The sequence below is a fragment of the Centrocercus urophasianus genome, unplaced genomic scaffold (genome assembly GCF_019232065.1).
Source record: "Centrocercus urophasianus isolate 14NV4802_14NV808 unplaced genomic scaffold, USGS_Curo_1.0 seq_11, whole genome shotgun sequence".
Classification (NCBI taxonomy): domain Eukaryota; kingdom Metazoa; phylum Chordata; class Aves; order Galliformes; family Phasianidae; genus Centrocercus; species Centrocercus urophasianus.
Genome location: NW_024884253.1, coordinates 35,338,159 through 35,357,961, shown reverse-complemented (window position 1 = coordinate 35,357,961; position 19,803 = coordinate 35,338,159). Strand labels below are relative to the sequence as shown.

At 40.6% G+C, this 19,803-nt stretch overlaps 1 protein-coding gene across 2 annotated transcripts in view; it reads right to left on the bottom strand.

Moving 5' to 3' along the window:
• TOX (thymocyte selection associated high mobility group box) overlaps positions 1–3,605 on the bottom strand; it is a 218,823-nt gene extending 215,218 nt beyond the window's left edge. The window contains exon 1 of one of the 2 annotated variants that reach the window (XM_042809062.1): positions 3,202–3,605. In XM_042809062.1, coding sequence (XP_042664996.1) covers positions 3,202–3,303 — 102 coding nt within the window. In that variant the 5' untranslated portion in view covers positions 3,304–3,605. The remainder of the gene's footprint in view (positions 1–3,201) is intronic. The other variant, XM_042809063.1, reaches the window with a different exon arrangement.
• Between the last annotated feature and the right edge of the window lie 16,198 nt (positions 3,606–19,803).

The following is a 19,803-nucleotide window of genomic DNA, read 5'->3' as shown; positions in this document are numbered from 1 at the left end:
TCTGTCCGTCCAGCATAAGAGCTCCACTATGTTATTTCAAAGGCTGACCTATATACTCCAGCATACCGTCCATTCTGTCTGTTTGTATAAGAGATACCTCACACAGTTGTCATAACCAACATTGTTTGCATTGTTCTTTTACTTTTCTCTCTCCATGGGTTCTGCGAGACAGACAAGGAAAAGCCTGCATGACAATATATGCAGAGCATAATGAGCTTTCACAGCAGATAGAGAAATATTAGACTAAGATGCTTAGAGTGTTATTTTAGGTTTATGAAATAAAGATCTAAGCAGCCTTCTGAAACAAAGCCTGCCAACTGAAAATTGTAAGATAAGACGCGAGTGTTTGAATCTACGCTGCTGCATTTTCCTTTGCCTACAGAAAACACGCGCTGTCAGTATCATCAATGCAAGTGCCTGGGTACTCACACACATGATTTGCCCAACCATTCGGTCAGGAAAAGGGTACTAGAAAACTGAAAAGTTTAAGTATTTGTGGAATACTTTGCAAATAACCAGCAGCTCCAGCAGATTTAAAATGTAAGGAATCAAAGTCTTCCCTGTTTGCCAAAAATAAAAAATAAACCACCATCTCAGGGGGCAAACAGGGGCCAAGGCCAGCAGCAAGCGCCCAAAGCAAGTTTTTACTGACTTCACAGGAAGCAAGAACCAGTCCCAGCTGAGTTTCGTAATGTTTAGTCAGAGATAAGCAGCTGATGAAGACCACCACTCCAGTTCCAAACACGGACCCATCCCACTGCAGCACCCACTTCCTACACCAGGAGAGATCAGCTGCAAGCAGCCAGCCCACCTTACCTGGGGGATATCCTGCAGACCTCCCCTCCAGTTCCCCAAACACACACAGCAGGAGGATGAGTGACAGAGCAATACTGGAACGTGACTGCATGTTTGGAACAAGTCAGATAAGTTTTCACAGCAATGTTAATCATGCTGGGTGAAGGGAGAGAGTGAAGGAGTGAAAAATGAAATGTTCAGTAAATGTACGCCTCCAAGGGGCCTAAGCAAGCTTCCTTTGCCCGTTTAATGTAATCAGTGGTCAGGGGCAAAGACATCTGAAAAAGACATTCATCCTATACTCAGTACCTTATAGGAAACATTCCTGGTAAGTCTTCCAAGCAGAAAACATATGTCTTATGACTGTGCACTTTTAAGCACATTATCAGTTCAGGCAAAGTGAAATAGAAGAGTTGCAACTTGTCTCCAGAATGAGTGTCTCATTTGCATTTAAAAAGAACAGTTTGCTCCCTCATACATGGCATGACTTAAAAGAAGCTTTAACCAGCCAGTGAAGACATTCCGAAAAACTACTTTCTAAATTAATTTATTCGATTTGCAGTGCAACCCACCAAAAATGATTTAAGGAACTTAATTGGAAAATGATTTAATATATTAAAGTAATTCCTGATTTTCCAAAGCATTTAACTTTTAAATTAAATCTGGCCCGCTATCTCAAGAATGATGAGTGAAATGTGTATTCAAGTCATTACCTTCTTTTTGAAGCCTTAAATCACTGATAGGTTTAATAACGTTTGTCCAGTTTCACTGCCAAATGGGTCTTCAGACACTTTGGTACTTATGCCATTAATTTTAGCCTGGGCTTCTTACACGGCAACACTTTATGGTTACAAGGTACAAAAACAGACAACAGAGGAAATAATGCCAAGTCGCAGATCAAGGGTAGCAGCCTAACACTATTCTGTGCACTTGAACAAAAAATTAATACCCGCACACATGCTTATATGCATCTGGGCTCCTCCTGCTGAGCAAAGTTCGCTCCTCACACCAACTTCCGATCTATGGGGCAGGGGACGGAGACTGCCAAACACTGCTACTGAACGCTGCTAACAGCCACACCTCTGGGATCTTCCGAAATATCCTCAGGCACCCACCACAAAGGGCCAGATTTATCCCTGAATTCTGTAACTCCATTGAGTGTATGTGAAATGCATCCAGGCTGAATTTGGTCCTTCCTGTTGCGATTGGTAGATGAGACCATGTGGGAAATCTTTCCTGAAAACTGAGAGGGTTTCACCCCGCCGCCGCTGCCCCTGCGTTTTAACACCGGTATCTCCTATTTCGTCTTTTATCTCCGAATCTGGGCAGCTGCCGGCAGGGAAAGAGACGACTCCCAACACCTTCCCAACACGTGAGCCCAGCGTGACAACGGGCAGCGCTGAGCGGAGCTGCCCGGCGGGGTCCGACCCCGAGGATGCGCTCCGGTACCCCGCTGCACCCGAGGTCTCCCCGTCCCGCACCCGTGTTGCTGTGCTCCGCGTAGATTTGATGCGAGAACACTCGTCTCTAAGCACACCTTGAGGGATAGCGAGTGCTGCAGGAGCGCTCCTGCACCTCCTGAGGATTTCCTACGGGCAGTGTTTCATTTGTGAGCAAAGCCCACTCCGTAAGAACACAGAAAGTGCAGCTCATGCATGCAGCCACAGCGGCAGCACCGATGCTCTCCCCCCCAGCCCCCTGCTCGTGAGCTAAAGTATAGCGAAGTGCTCCGGGATGGCAGCACCGTAGTCCCTCAGCTCGGCCTGGCCTGGACTCTGCGGTGCCCCTCTCGGGGTGCGAGGGCTGACACCGGGCTCCGGCGGACACGGACCCTTACGACAAGTTGCTGAAGAACTGGCTGAGCAGCGGCACAGCGGGACAAAGTGAGCCTTTGCGCTGGACTGACTTGTCACCCTGTTTTATTGCGTGTGTACACTCTGTGTGTGCGCATGTATATATACACATACAGACATATCGGTATACATATGTATATGTGCCTGTATATGTGCACACACACATGTCACGGACACGCACACACAGGCGCGTTCCCGGCACGGCCAAGCACGGCTCTGACACATCAACTGTGGGGTTCGCGGTGGGGCAGAGAGTTGCTCAGCTAACACGATCCCCATTCACAGCAGCCCTGGAGATCCAAGTCCTCCGCACCGACACCGCGTTGTTCCTCACCGACGGAACACGCCACGGAAAATACCCCCCCGCCCTCCGCCCCTCGCCCGGCCGCCCGCCCCCAAAGCGCTCCGGCTCTGAATTCGGGGTGCCCCGGCCCCGCGACCGCTGCCCGCCCGGGACTCCCGCAGCGCGGCTCAGTGCCCGCTCCGGCACCGCGACCGCAGCACAACCGACAGCTCGGAGAAAACCCCTCGGACGAGACAAAACGCGAGTCACCTTGTTGCAATAGTAGGGGTCCAGGCAAGGGGAAGGTCCCAAACAAGGCGTATCAGGAGCGGCCGCAGGCTGAGGAGGTGGTGAATAAAATCTTACGTCCATTTCACTCAAACATCAAGCAAACTCCTCTCCTTGTCTTTGGGCTGTTAACGTTGTTGGTGCAAAAAGGGGTGCGTGTGCGTGTGTGCGCGCGAGGGGAGGGGGGTGCACACAACAGGGCTGAGAAGAATGAAAAAAAAAGAAAAAAAAGAAAAAAAAAAGAGGTGCCTGACTTCGGCAGTCAAAGAAACACCTTCCCTGCCTCACATCCGTTTGTGGTTTCTAAAGAGAAAAAAAAAAAAAAAAAAAAAAAAATCTCTTCCAAAAAAGCACCGGTTTGCAGATGTCTGCGAGAGAACCAACAAACCCTCCTTCCTCCCGGCAGGGCAGGTAACTTCAGCACTTATTGTTCCCCGCGCACCGGCGCCGGGGCGCTCGCTCCGTGCGTGCCGCGCTTTATGGGAGCCTCGGAGTTGCCTCGCGTCTCCCTCCCTCCCTCCCTCTCGCTCGCTCGTTCTCTCGCTCGCTCTGTTCTTTGCCCCTTCCTTCTTTCTTTCTTTCTTTCTTTCTTTTTTTTTTTTTTTTTTAATTTGTTGTTATCTGTTTGTTTGTTTCGTTTGCTGGCGGTGTATTTTAGTTGTCCCCCCACCCTGAGGAGCGTGGTCGGGAAAAGCGGCAACGGAGGCCGGGTGACCCCGCGCACCCCCGCGGGGAGCGGCGAGCAGTCCGCCCGCGCTGGAATGGCCGCCCGGCTCGGCACGGCCCGGCACGGCTCGGCGGGCGGCGGGGGACGCGGCGCTGCTCCGAGTGTGCTTCACACAAAGGGGCTGCCGAGGGAAGAGCCATTTGCGGCCGCAGGGGACGGGGCTGGGAGTCGCGGAGAGGGGGCGCTACTGCGCCCGCCATCCCGCCGCCGTCCCCGCCCTCTCCCACCCGCCTCCCCGCCCGGCCCCCCGGCGCCGCCCGGCCCCCGCCGGTTACTATGGCGCCCCTTCCGTGCAGGCCCGACCCGGTTAGGCCCGGCGAACGAGGGGTGCGGTCCTGCAGGATGGTAGCCTGGGGTCGAGCGCGGGCTGCGCCGGTTGCCGCGGGCGGGTCCCTCGCGCCGCCTCTGTGAGAGCCCCCGGCACAGTTTCGCAGCTCTTGGCCCTCTTGCGCGGCTCGCTTGCCCTCCCCACAGCCGTTTTGCGCGCGTTGGATCAAGCCTATGGGTCGCTTTATTTCTCTGAGGTTCATCATCAACCTAACGGGTTAGGTGAGCCCTTCGCTTCCTGTCCCATCCAGACTTTGTGAGAAATCCACGTGGGCGCTTCAGAAAGCAGGAAGCAAGTGAAAAGTGAAAAGTGCAAAGAATCACCTATGACATGCCACTGTGACTGCAGTGCTTGTCCCTGGCTGAGCAGTGGGTAGTGCGGGCACTGGGCACATCCTTCCTCACAAAAGTCTGGAGTGGAAAACTCGAGGAGCTGGGCAGATGTGGGAGAAAGGAAGAAGTAAATGGGGGTATTGAAAAAGGAGCAAAGTAGCTGCAAACAAAGGTGCTAACAAAGGGAAGTTGGGGATCCTGCAGGTAGGGGGGAGAGGGACTAACTAGCAAAACGAGGTTTTGAAGACAGCAGTACAGAAACAGTGACTTCAAGGTACCATGAGTGGTCCCAGTGGGTTTCCTGCAGAGTCCCTGTTAGTATTAATCAGGACAGAAGGGATGAAAGAAAAAATATACATGAAGGACACTATAGTCAGTTTAAATAATGTCATACAGAGAAGGTATATCATGAAAGGAATGCCTTTCTTCAAATTGAATTGGTGAGTGACACACAAACAGGAGCCATTAGCAGTAGATCCCATTAGTGAGAATGTTTACATTTATCAAGTACTCACAAACATTTCCATCTTAAAAAAAGAAAAGTTGATATCTGGTTTGTAATGCGTATTTTCAAACCAAAGTGTCCTATAATCACTACAAATAAAACAAGTATTTCAAACGGAAGCATTGTTAGGGAGGAGAAATCACAGATTTCGGGGTAAAGAAATCACATTTGTGAGGGTCTATAATCAGTAACTCAGATATTTTTATATTGTAAAGAGATTGTGTTAATTCATGGTTTTCCTCCACACCCAAAAACCTACTTTCTGTAAAGCTTAATTATCTGGGAAAAATATACAAGTAATGTAAAGAAAACTAAACAACATGTTTTGAATGAAAATTCTTTTCTCAGGATGATTTAGCCAAACATATTTTAGAAGATTCTTAGTTGTCAGTTGAACACGAAGTACATGGTGACAATAAATATTTTCCATAAACATGCTATTACAAGAAATAACATTTTTTTAAAAGCTGTCAAAATTCCTCATGGCCTTGGAGAAAAGCTTGAAAATATGACCCAGAAAAAGCTCCAAAGGAAAATAAATTAACATAATTAAAAAAAACAAAACAAAACAACAACCTTAAGATTTTTTAGAGTCTGACTCATTATTTTGCATGTTTGAGATCAGACATTTTGAAAGTTAAAAAATCCTAAAAAAGAATTTCCTTTGCAAGAAATGTACTTGACGCTTGGCAGATATATCACTACTGCAAGTGGCTGATATGTGGACCATAATTTGACAAAGTGAATGGGAGACAGATTGCAGCTCTATATTGAAAAGCTGCTGTTGAGACACTTGTTATTCATGGGCCATGGATTATTTTTCAGTCTGTTGTAGAGAAAGATGATAGAGATACTGCTTCTAGAAAAGTTGGTCTGGGTGACTGGTGCATGCTAATACAGAGCTGGAGATGTCAATACCGGATTGACTAGAACATATGATGACAGATAATACAGATTTGATTTTGTATTTATATGAAATATTACTGACGATTCCCTTAAGAAAGACTTCAAGTTCTGAGGAGTCTGTAGGAGTTTACAACTATACCATTTGCTTTGCACGGCACTTCAAGTTATTTTCAGTACTTAATGATGCAGGCCCTGAGAGGTTATAAAATTTTTGCTGCTACTTACAGAGATGATTTAATCATTGAGATGGTAAAAACAGCTGATATTTATGGCAGTTATATGTACGGTTTGTAAAAATTAAACAGCTATATATATTAGTCACTTAAATGTTTCTTTGTTTTCTAGGGGACGTATTCGCTGGGGTTTCCAGGGTAGTGCATTTGTGCAAACTGGACTGCAAATGTTAATACTATTGTACATTTTTTTTCCTCTATGGACTGCAAGGCCCTTTCCAGGAGAATTCAGTGGCATACCAAATGTTTCTGCTTCAGCTCAGCTGTAGGTGCATTTTCTGGAAAAAACGTTGCAACAGACTAAAGAACATGAATCAGTTTTTAGAAGCTCAAAAGGAAAGAACAGTTGTTCAGAAGAGCAGTGAGTTTTTAAACCCATTCAACGTTCAAGTGAATGTCTCCAAAATAGTCTTGAAAGAGGTTTTTCACCATTGTATGTGGAGAATTGTCATTGCTTTTCTTACATAAATAGGAACAAGCACCTTGAGAAACACGATCTGTATCTGCTAATGCTAAAAAAGTTGTTACTCCTTTAAATGCTATCTCCTAGAGTGAAACTGTGTAGTATGAATATTCTTTATACAGTGGAGAGCATGTGTGGAATTTGTGCCAAAGACCATAATGGAACAATAAAAAACAGACTAGACAGAGTTTTCAAATGGGTCTAAGGACCAGCCATAGATTAAAAAAAACTTCTGAGTTGAAAATAGCCGGAGGTAGAGGCAAGAGGCTAGAGAAGGGGGAAAGTATTGTTACTTCGCCCTCAGCCTAGAGCTGTTGGAGGAGTGCTGGCCAGGCAGACCCTTGGTCTGAACCAATCCATCTACTCTCACGTTCTCATGGAGGCACTACAGTGGTTAGGCTGTTAGAATTAAAATGAGCAGAAAGTTTGGCCAAGATGATAGGTTACCTTATCTGGCCTAATGTCTTACCTGGCTGCTCAGTTTGGTGTATTATAATGGGGCCATCAGTAGTCACAAAGCATGCTATCAGTCAAAAAGAAATAAAAGTATCTTTAAGAGAGAATCTAGACCAACATATCTTTCCTTGAATCTTACACATCTATACCCAGTTTTATTTGGGATTTCCTGGCAAGATATCTGACCATCTATTACAAAGATAAGATTTCTTGATTTACCTAGGAAGAAGCAGATGTGAGACTGTGATGATAGCATATTATTTATTATACATAAAGAGCACAAGACTCTTTTCATGAGGTTGACTCATCTTTAAAGAAAAGCTTTCAGCTACATTTTTAAGAGCAACTGAATTGAAAAATACTTTTTTTTTTTCTTTTTTCTTTTTTTTTTCTGGGTGGGAGCAGGGGGGGCTACTCTTGGAGCCAAGAGGTTCAGAAAATCTAAGAGAATAGTCATGTGATTTTGCTGAGCAGGTCTGTCCTGCTGAAATTTTTGCTTTGCGTTATGATGCATAGGACTATTTACTTTTCAGAACAAAGCTCAGTGCTCATCAATTTCTAGAGAGTTGTTAATTAAATAATAATAGGATGAGAGGCTATCCCTTTTGTTGATGCCCTTTTTTATGTCTTTAAACTGAGTATGGCACTTAGATCTGGGATGATGCAAAAGATAATGATGTTAAGATTACAGCATATTTAAAGCAAAGTAATTAATCTGTCCTTTTCATCAACATGAACTCAAATCCTTTAAGAATTTGATTCATTTTAAGTGTTGTTGACATTCTGGGTGTGCCCTCATAAGTTAGCATAAATCAGTATGTTTAAACATCTGCAATATGGTATCAAAGCCTTATAGCAGTGGTATATATTTCAGAGTATTTAAACAGTTTGCAATGCTACCTAATAGTCTGTCAAATCAAGTGTTGTCAGACAGGTAATGAAAGAGGCAGCTATTTTATTATTTTAGCCACTGCTCCTGTCTTGTTTAATTCATTTGTGATGAAAATGGCCAGCTCTGTATTGTCACAGTTGCATGAAAATAAATTGTTCTCGTCTCTGTAAAGATCACTTCTAAATAGTTAAGGAAAGAAAGACACTGACTTCCCTTTGTTACAAAGCAAAGAGAAAGTCTGAGCACTGTGATGTCTTCTCATTTCAAACAAATGGTACATAGCCAGTTTAACAAATAGAGGTATGGGTTGGGCTGAACCTGATCTGTGTTTTGTATCTCATCAAAGGTTCGTAGTACACTCATCTGCCATTGCCTGCAGTAGGAATTAAACACACAGCCCCTCAAAGAATAGAGATGTTAATTAACTATGCGAGAAATATAAAAATGTAAAATTCACCTTGCATAGTTGCAGCTTCAATCTATTCCCATATGCTTCAAAGACACTGCCAGATGGTTCAAGTTACCAAATTTAACGTGGCCTTGCAGACATACAAACAGTGGGCCAAGCTTGAAAGAGAACATTTCACTGGGCCTTAGAATGAAATTAATTCATTCTCATGGTCAGAGAAACAAATGAAAATGCAAAGTTCTCCTTTCCCCCTTCCTGCTTTACCAAGTGATTTTTATAAGGTACATTGTCCATGTGGTATGCAGACAGGCTCAAAAATACATCACAGTACGGTATATGCTAGTTCTCAAGTGTTAAGGTTGCCAGTTTTCCACTCTTCCACTTATCTTGTGAAATCAATTATGAAACATCTAGGAGAATAAGAGATCAGGAATTTCTGGTTTCATGCTATTTTTATCTGAAGTACACTTGAGGACTGTATCGGGGTTTTAGAAACAAAAGATTTTTGAAGAAAAATTATGTTTTCAACAATGTATTTTGTAAATTAACGGGTATCTAAAGGCATTTTATTTCCTCCAAAACTAGCGATCCATAGAAGCTATGTAGATGTTATTTGTGAAATGCATCATAAAGATTACAGATGTCTAGAGAACAAATACATGTAAATGTTCGATACCATTATATGTACGTGTCTGTGCACATTATCAACTGTATGGTCAGGAGGGACAAAAAACACAGGCCAGCTCACCAGGAGAGACAGGTGACAACGTGAGGACTTGTCTGTGTCACCTGGTTTTCCACAGCACTGAAAATAGAATTCTCATTGGCCAAGACATAATGCAAGTAGATGATCAGTCAGTTTTCAATTCAGATCAGTGATTTTTTTTTGAGATCCCACTGCACGAGCCCTCCTGAAACGAAGAGATCTCTACAGAGTTACTGAAAATCTTTTTTTTTTTCAATGTCTTGCTTTCTCATCTGATTCAGATGTCATTTGCTTGAGAGTGGTTTTCTTTCTCCTTTGTATTTATAAGGTTTCTGTGAGGCAATGCTTTTGATGTTTTGTAAAGCTCCAACCAGGGAGGTCTTGCAACAGATTTGCACCCCATTATGTAAAAAAGAAGGCAATATACTTTCTCTTATGTGCTTTTAATTAATACTTCAGGTGCAGAATTATAGGAACTAATAGAAACGCAAAGATCCAGATTGTCTCTGAGAAAAAACATGGTGATGACTTCACAAACTGAAACGTTGTTTTTGGCTTTTTTGTTTGGTTGTTTGGTTTTGGTCATTTAATTTTTGAACTAGAGAAAATAGAAAGCAAAATGGCGTGTTTGAATCTAACCTAGTGCCTCAGAGACTTTGGTTACCATCAGAAAAGTACCACACAAGGGGGCACAGTTGGCATTTGAAGTGCAGAAGGTCAGGACTGAGACATAGTAAAACTGTGTTGGGACGTTCCATTAGAGCTTCCTGTTGTAGCAAACAAATCCGGTCCCCTTCACATTTAATAGGTTGATGCAGATACATCATGCACATGTCATCTGCCATCAGTTTTTAAGGGGTGTGATGAATTGTTGGACTGATGGCTTCAGAACAAAATTCCTTTCTTTGCTGAGATTTCAGCATTTTCCTGCTGGATCTCCAGGAACTTCAGACCACCTTTCTTCTGCTACATGGTTCTTTTCTCAATGAAGCTGTCACCCTCAAATCTAATAAAAACCTATCATCCTTTTCTGGGCTTTTTAGTTTGACAGTTTCATGTCAGAGCTTTGTTCCACAATAAAAATAAAAAATCTCTAAGTGTTAAAGAAGTCCTTGGAAAACTGTAAGTGATAGAGTCAGCATTTACAGAACATATCACAACAGGTCTGACTGACCTTGGCAGCAGTAGGAGATCACCATTTCTCATGGATGAGCTATTCCTAAATGTCTGCCTTTTATGCTGTATAAGGCAGAAATGCCTTTGTGGATCAAGGCTACTACTGTCTGCTTCTCTTTATCAGAAATTACAGGGACATGTACTGTTTAAGGAAAATCTTCCTGAAATCCTGTATTTTGTTCTGTGTCATCTTACGATAATGATACGCTGCAGATGTTATTTTAAAGTCTTATGCTGTTTTGCTGTTGACTTGTTTGAGGATTTTGTATGTTTTCTTTTTATCACAGTCACGCTTCAAAGATTAATATTTGTGTTCTCAAAATCATCTGCTTTTATGCTGATTATCAGAGCATAATCAACACTGTTTTCTTATTGGAATATCCCTTGTTCTGTTATTAGCAGTTTCCGGATTTACCAGTTGCGGATGCTGAATAGTCGGTCTTGATTGTTCATATTTGAAAACTGCTTCAAGAGCACTGTCTGACCATGCAACAAGTCAGTCTCCCTCCTGTTTATACACTCCCTTTAAGTACTGGAAGGCCGCAGTGAGGTTTCCCTGCAGCTTTCTCTTCTCCAGACTGAACAAGCCCCACTCCCGCAACCTGTCTTCATAAGGGAGATGTTCCAGCCTTTTGATTATCTTTGTGGCTCTCCACTGGAATCGCTCCAACAACTCTGTATCCTTCTTATACTGGAGACCCCAGGTCTGAGTGCAGTACTCCAGATGGGTCCCTATGAGGGCAGAGCAGAGTGGGACAACCACTTTGCTGTTGGCCACCTATCTTTTGATGCAGTCCAGGGTGCTGCTGGCCTTCTGGGCTGCAAAAGCACACTTCTGGCTCATGTCCAGCTTTTCATCCACCAGGACCTAACTCCTTCTCTGCAGGGAAACCCCAAGCCACACTGGAAATGGCTGAGTTTTTGACCGTCTGTTATATCCTTGTAGTTTTATAACAGTCCCCTCCTAAGGTACCTTCCCCTTTCCCATAGTGGAATTTTCCTGATTTGAAATTACCTTGAGAAGACACGATTTGCCCAAGAAGTCAGAAGGCCCAATCTGTTTTACTGGAGGGTAGAGGTGGTTTCAAAGCTGAGAGCTCCTTGAGATAAACTACAAGTGTCTCACTTTATTTTTAATAATGCGTCACACTCCACTGGTCACTGCTGTATTCTGGAAAAACAGTCCATGGAAGAAAGTCCAGTGTTTTGTGACACAAAATCATAGTTCAGTGTCATCTCCAAGGTTCCTTTTTAGTTTGCTGGAGAAACATGTAAAGAATATTTACATACGTGTAGCTAGCACTGCAGCAGGGAGAGAGAGCTGAAGCATGTGTTTACACCTGGTGAGAGCCATGCATGTCCTACATCTGCCTGCCTAGATATCAATTATGTGTTAAAAAAAAATAAAGCCAGTTGTCAGTGCCAACAATTTTATACTTTTGGTTTATTTTTCTCATTTTTCTGTTTCTGTAAGCTTAAAAAAATGAGATTATATTAAAAAAAAAAAATAAAAAAATCCAGGGAAGATGCAAAATGAGAACCTTAAAGTAAAAAGTGTCTTTAAGAAGAAATGTACTGTAAGGAAGGGGTTTACGGAATCTAAGCACAGCTCATTTGTGCTGTGAGTACAATGCCAAGTGACAGTGAGGGAAGGGTGGGGAGAAACAGTATTTCTGAATTTCCATGTCTGTGTGGATTTAAGTCAGACCCTTAACCTTATTTGAATATAGCATTTTTGTCGTTTAATATATTTCATACAGAATATATAAAGAAGATTTAATAACTGTCTCTTAGCTGTGGTTTATCTCTACCTCAGAGAAAGCCAAAATGAGTTTCTGTGAAATGGCTGAAAGAGCATACATGGTAAGTCTTCTATCACATTATTTCCAGTCTTGCTGATTTGTAAAAGATCTTTCAGAAAGATTCTGTCTTTCAGTGTAAAATGTGAAAGTTTGATTCTATGCCCAAAGTTTATAAAAGGAACTGCAAATAACCAGTGAAAGTCTAGCTTGCCATCTTCTGCTTTTTAAAACTCCTGAGACTGCTTGCAGTCACATGGAATTTGCACTAGTGTTTAACTCAAGGTTTTCACTTAAAGAAAAGAAAATAGTGTTTTAGCATCTTTCTGATTATAATAGCAGTTAAATATCTTGGAAATAACTAATCAGGTCCCCAGGCCTCCATGTGCCTTTATGTTTTTCTCTTTAAGATGTGCGTCACAGATAAGGACTAACTTTGTGCACACAGTCTTAGGGCACTAAAGACACAAAATGAACAACACTTATGTAATTAGTCAGCGCACCCAAGTGTTCCAGGATAAGATTTTCTAAAGTATCATAGCAGAAATATTAACTGAATGCTTCATTTTCTGTATTTAAAACTAAAATATTTCAGCAGTGTTTCACATTCTCTGGGTAGCTTTGTGTCACACTGAGTTGTTCTTGGTGAGTGGGATTGCACAGGAACAGTTAGCTATTTTTCTTTTGCCCCAGAAGCAGGCTGGCCCACTAGAACAATTTAAAGCAACGTAATTCCTATTTGAGGTTTTGCAACATATCTCTTTGCTTTGACTGTGCTGCAAAGGTTATTCAAATTTTAGTACAAGTGGTTTCTTAATACTTTAGTTGACTGGCCATCAGAAGGTATAGCTGTCTGTATTAATGCAATTAGCATCACTATTAAGTGATAACTACTGCTGACTGTATCTTCCAGTGGCTCTTCCCAAAGTGCTCGCTGTGCACATCCAAAAAGGCCAGACAAATTCTCCCTTAATCTAGTGAGAAGAAATCTGTGGAGGTGCACACTTTATCATAAACAAATAAAGGGATGCCATAAATACCAGCATTGCCTGTAAGTCAGGAGTTGCTGTGGACACAGCATTCAGGTGCAGAGTATTAGTACTAGTTCTGCTGTGAAAACAAACTCTATGCCATTTGGTGTTTCTGATTCAGAAGAATCTTTGAATTTGTCTTCCTTGATCACTCAAAATCAGGTGTCCACATTTGTTTATTTATTTCATACAGTTTGTTTCATACATTTGGGACATTTTGTTCCTAGCATAAGAAAGGTGTGGCTTTGCAGTCAGCTTCAGCAAATTGAAATCTGTGCTGAAGGCTTCTGGAAATGGTGGCACTGCTCTACTTCCCTCCCTCCTTCAGCTGCCTCCTCCTATGGCCTGCCTGGGGAGGATGAGGTTGCCGTGGCTGTAGAGCCATCTCTGTCAGGGAGCAGGCTGAAAATTAATGCATGGTTTAGATCTCAGGTGGATCGGGGCTGGGGTTTTTTGATCCGAATAGCTCTGGTTGCATGAGAACTGGTGATGGAATGAGAGAAGGGAGAACGTACTACTGAAATGAGGAAGGAGAGAAGGGTAAGAAGGGCTGGTACAGTCCATGAATAGGTTTGCTTAATGAAACTGCACATAGGAGTCCTCTTGCTAAACTAAGAGGACTAAACTAAACTAAACTGTGTTTTTGGTGTTACAGAAGACCGAGCATCAGAAAATTCCTTTTTTTTTTTTTTTTAATATTTACTTATTTACTTTCTGAGTAATATACTGAGGATTTGAAGCAGAGCAATCATACAGGAAAAATAAAGTGATTATTGAGTGGAAATAATGGTAATTGCTAGGGAGTTCACAGAGATGTTGACAGTACTCACTCACTGGTCACTGTCTTTCCATGAAAAATTATTTGAGGGGCAAATGTTGAACATACACTTAGACTAAAATGGTCAAAAATGTCTTAAAGTCTGACTGGGATGAAAACTCACAGAAATAGATTTACCATTTTCCTTTTTTTGACTCCTTCCATCACTCTTCCTGCAATTCCTACCTACCCAGTAGGGCTCATGAAACCTGTGGTGCTGGAGATGGAGTGATTCCATGGAGTTATGTGAGCGTGTGAGTTGGGAAGGGAGCAGGGGGACTGAGGGGAAGGGGGGGAGAATGGAGGAACAGATGGATCCTAGATTATGCTGCAGCTGAGATTGAAATAAAATTTCACCTTAAAATGGGGTGGCTGCTGCTTCTATGAAACTCTTGGGGATAATTCATCTGCCACTTGATATATTGGCATGGTTTCTTTCCAGGTTCTATCCTCTATTCTCCTTCATGCTTTGTACGTGTATATACATGTGTGTGAGCTATGTGTATGTAATTTTCAAGATGCCTGGCCCCTTTTTTCTCCTTGGCTAACTTCTGAAATAGAGCTGTCAGGATGATTCCAGTGTTTGGAGCCATATTATTTCTGACAGAATATAGCTCTTCTCCTCAGTTTTCTTTTTTATGGCCTGAAGTCAATGGGAATATTCAATGCAACCTAAGGTCAGGTTGTTGAATTTTAACACAGTTTCCCATGAGAACTAAAAGGATGAAAATTCCTTTAAGACTGGGAACGAAAAGTGGATCTTTAGCTGCCACAGCAACATGAGGAGTAAAGACTTGTTACGTGGCTACAGAAACAACTCAGAGGGTTTAGTTATAGGGGGATGAACTTCATTTAATTTGTCTAGGAATTTAACACTAGTCACTGTGTTATCAGTACAAAAGTGTTAAGCTCTCATAGCAACTGACCATTCTAGCAATCCTGAACTTCAGTAGATCAGCTGTGGGAAGATACGTCAACTTAAATAATTTCACAAAGGTGTTGAAGTAAAACACACACAGTCAGATGAATCTATATGACATAGAAGGATACTAAATCATTATGATGGACCATATTTGAATACATCTACAATTTTTTTATGAGTCTTTTAAAATACAAAAAGAAAAAAAAAAATGAAACAAAGAGGGCATGCATGAGATGGACAGATTTGGTTAGTTCCTTTCTAGCTGATGCAGTATCTCAAGATGCAAGGGTTGTAAACAGTTGAGGAAAATGTCAATGAAGAATTTCATAATCCTGAGAAGATCAGGTAATGCTCATTTATTTCCTTCAAGGGAAGAGGCTTCATGCCTTTACCCACCCCCACAAAGGAGAAATTTACAAGGAACCAGTTTTTGTTTAGGCAAAATTTCTTGTAGAAGTAAGTGGAAATCTTAAAGTTCTGTAAAATTGATTTAATTTTGAAAAGATTAAATTGTTTTCTATGTTTTCCTGGTGTCAGAAATCTTGTTGTTTGTATTAGTGATGAGAATGAAGGTGCTACTGTTTACATCTGTAGATGAAATCATCACTTCTGTATAGCTTTGAATATGCTAAAAATGCCTTGTGCTTCAGTGTTGATACAGCTTTATGCTGACCAATGAAGAGTCGAAATACTAAATTTAGAGTAAAGAATTTTACTATATGTCTGCCATTAAAACAGGCAAAATGGGCTTTATTCATGTAATATATTAAGTACTTTTACTTCCCCAAGTGACAGATGTCAAACTGTGTTACCGTCCTTACTAACAGCTTGAAAGAGACATTTTCCCATTTTTCTGTGTTTGGTGAAAATAATTATCCTGTTTTATCAATGGCTTAAAAAACTGTTTTTATTTGGAAATATTGGGTAAGGGTTATATTTTAAGTAGAGCATAGCACTGAAGGGTGTAAGATAAACCTCACAGTTACACTTGCTATGGAATTTTAAAAAAAAGTCACTGTCTGGCCCATAGCAGGATGAACTAGGACAAATCCAGCTTTCTGAATGATGACCAGGCCAATTACATTTAGAGATTTTATGGAAAATCTGCTTTATGGGATGATATTTGTGGTATTGAAAGTGCCTCTGTAGATTTTGCTCCTACTTAATTTTTTTTCGGTCTTTCCATAACAATATCGATTATTTTACATTCTGTTTTCAGTCTGCTTCACGTTCCCTTGTCTTTATTCTCCTTCCCTCTCCCCCTCCTTCACACCCTTTCTCACTTTTTCATATCTTCTCAGAGCTGTTAGAAAAAAAAGGCCACCTTTCTGTGTGCTATGTTTTTGAGCTTTAGCAATTTTCCATTTCACTTCTTTCTCATAATACTTTTTCCATTTAATATTTGGGGAGAAAAATCATTTTATTTGAAGGCAAGCCAGATACACCATCACAGTGTTTTGTGCCAAGTTAGTATTTTTGAATATAGAGTTTACTTACAGTTTCCTGTGTTTTCCATTTGACTGTTATTAAAAAAGCAGGAGGGGAAAAAAAAATCTTGCTTTTACCATTGACAGCAGGTGTATGTTACAACTGTAACTGTCACTGCTCCCTAGTTTGGTCTGCAGCAGCCTGAAAGCTCTGCAGGTTGCTTACACTACACTGTTCTCATGACAACATGCGTTGTATATGGGAAGTTATTGGTCTGGAAGTATGTTAGGGATGTTTTGGAGGAAGATGTAATCTGAATGAACCCTAAGGAAGAAAGGAAGTTCATGTACTGCAAAAAAAAAAAGAATGTTAGGTTTGTTTGGTGTTGTGGGCATGTGTGGTTATCCAAAATGGTTAGGAGGTAGAGTATGAGTGATTTTAAGTAATATTCAGGGGTTCTGAGATCAAGAAGCCTTTACTAACGCAGTGCTCTCAATGCAGTAGAAGCTATTTTTCAGTGTAATGAAGACTGAAGAAAACAGTAAGGACTTTCAATTTTACTATTTTCAATTTTACTACTTTCAGTTTTACTGATTTTTGTATTAGTATAGAAAACATTTTTTTGCCTTTAGTCCGTGGCTGATTTGTCCTAGATAATACTTCCTTGCAGTATATATAGAGAGACCATGTAAAAGTGGACAAAAATGATGATACCATTCTCAAGATAGATAGAGCTGGCAAACACAAAGATACCAAAGCATTTAGGCACCATGGTGATAGATGCCTTAGAGATAAATACAAGGGAGACAAACAGAATGAGTCAATTCATTGCCCAATTTGCATAAAAATTTTCATAAAATAACTTGCAGTGTTGGAGAAGGAAAATAAATACTTGGTGTTTAAGTTGCTATGGTGTTGTGGTAAAAAAAAAAATAGTCTACACTACATCATGAGTTGGCTCAACATACAGTGTCTTCTAAGTAACTAAGTGAATATGAAAAAATTCTTTAATTACATAATGGTTAGATGTGGTACAAAGTAGTGTAAAGACAGCCTTTCCTGTCCTCTTGGCTTATGCAGCAGAATTAACTATTAATTTCAAGAAGTTTTGAAGAGAACTGTGCAGCAAATGCTGTGAGTTCCTGTATTTACCACCACGAGTAAGCCTTACTTCTGTCTTAGTGCTTTGGATACAGTCATAGAAAGATCAATATGTCAGCCTCCAAAAACATTTTCTGCTTTTTCTTCTGGCTGGGATGAGCATTTTCTCTCTTCGACTGTAATTATTCTTAAGTCAAAAGCCTTATTTTATATACTCTTCTTCATAAGGTTGCTGGATGCTTTCCCTTGCATCCAAGGTAATGTCTGTTTTCAGCAGATCACCCAAACACGTGCCTAAGTTCATCTTTAAACATTTCATTGGATTTATGCCTAAAGGAATACATAAGAAAACTAAAAAGCAGGATATTGTTAAATGCTTTTTAGAATAAGGACCTAAATAGGAACAAAAAGAGAATAATGTGTCTTGTTTTAATAATGTGAATTAATTAGCCAGTTTATTAACAGCCTTTATTTACTGATGTTATCTCTTGCAGTTATGTAACTTTAAAGATTACAGAAAAATACTTTGCCTAAATTTTGTTCAATATATATATTTCCACAAGCACACTTTCCACCAACATAATTTAGCTGCAGAAGTACTAATAAGCTACAATAGCTTGCCTCCATTTAGACATATTTTGCCAGTAAAGTTTAAAATACTGAAGGAAGGTACTAGGGGAAATAAGGTAAAAAGAAAATTGACAGCTTCATTCTAATTTTTTTGGAAAGTACATCAGAATTTTGTGCCTTTGCTGCAGTGTAATTATTTTTGAATTGGTACTCCTGACTGAGTAGGCAATGTCCTATTTTTTTCTATTAGACCTGAATGAATGGGCAAATATAAGAAGTGCTCCAAACAGAAAAAAACATGCCATTTTACAGTTTATAAAGCATATGACTCTGATAATGTAGCTCAAGAAGGGCATGCTCTGTTTTTATCCTTGAAAAGTCAAATTCTGGATCAGAGTTTGGCAAGACTAGTTACCTTATCTAACTTATAGTCCATTTACTGGGCATCAAGGGTTAGAGATTTAAATACAACTTAAGACATCCACTCCTTATAAGAAACTTCCTGGAACAGCTTAGAGTTTCCATATGGAGAGATGGTTAAAAACAAGGGCAGAAATAATAGGAAAGTTAGATATCAGAATTACACTAGAGTTACTCAAGTTAGGACTCATTAAAGAAGGCGCCTAGAAGTTTTTTCTGCTTTAGTTTTACTGAGAATGGCTGAGACTTTTACTCTCAAGAATGGCTGATTTTGCCAATATTTTTCCTTGTAGATGACACTAAATAAAGGAAATTATCTCCCAAATGCAGACCTGTGCAGGCATTTGGAATGCAGCAAATGCGCTTTCTTTATGACTGAGCAATTTCAGCTGTGAGCAGCTGTATAGCAGAAAGTACAAAAAAAAGAAACATCTTCTGAGGTACATTAAATTGTAGTACCCAAAGAATATGGATATGCATTTTATAATTTATACATGATACAAATAAAAAATAAAGTTCAAACTAGATTCGCCACTGGTTTTAAATGCCTTTGTAAAAATGATATTGAAAAGGAATATAGGAACTGACATGGCTTACAAATGTTTGGGTTTTTTTTCATCATTTTCAGGATACATTCATCAATGCATTCTCCATGTAAAGGTCTTGTCTATAATTTGGAAAGTCTTTATAAATGAAATTCAATAAAAGCAATAGACTTAAGGAGAAATGGTCTTCTCTAGGATAGTACATAGTGCATTTCTGTGTATGTGTACACATCCATGTCTGTTGATACGATTTAGGGAAGAGAAAGAAGGTAGGGAGAATAGTCCTGACAGTATTATTTGTAATGTGTCTCTACCCATTCATTCACTGAATAATTTTGTACCATCTAAAACACTAATTGGATTGCACGATTGCATGACTCTCCGGAGTATTGCATCTCAGCAATAAAATCCCCACAGAGTCATTTATCATGTCAAAGGGTAAGTGATAGTTTTTGGGGTATTCATCTGGATAGATGAAAAACAAACACTGCAGTTTGGGAATTCATAGATATAGAGGCATGACCTGTAAATGAATGATCTACAAGATTATGCACTGAATGTGCTTCAAATAGCAATGTATAAGGCATTTCAGTATATAAATATTAGATGTCTCTTTTTAAGTTTGAGGTACTTGTAGTTCCAGCCAGCCCTCTCACACCTCTGGATGCTTCCATAATGCAGTATCATAGCGGAAATAAAAAACCATGGAGCAAGTCCACCAAGGAATAAGGGAGAAGATTTTGGAGTTAGGAAGATATTATTTTTTTATTAGCCCATAGTTATCAGGCCAGTCTGCCTTTTCTGTATTGCTGTAATAT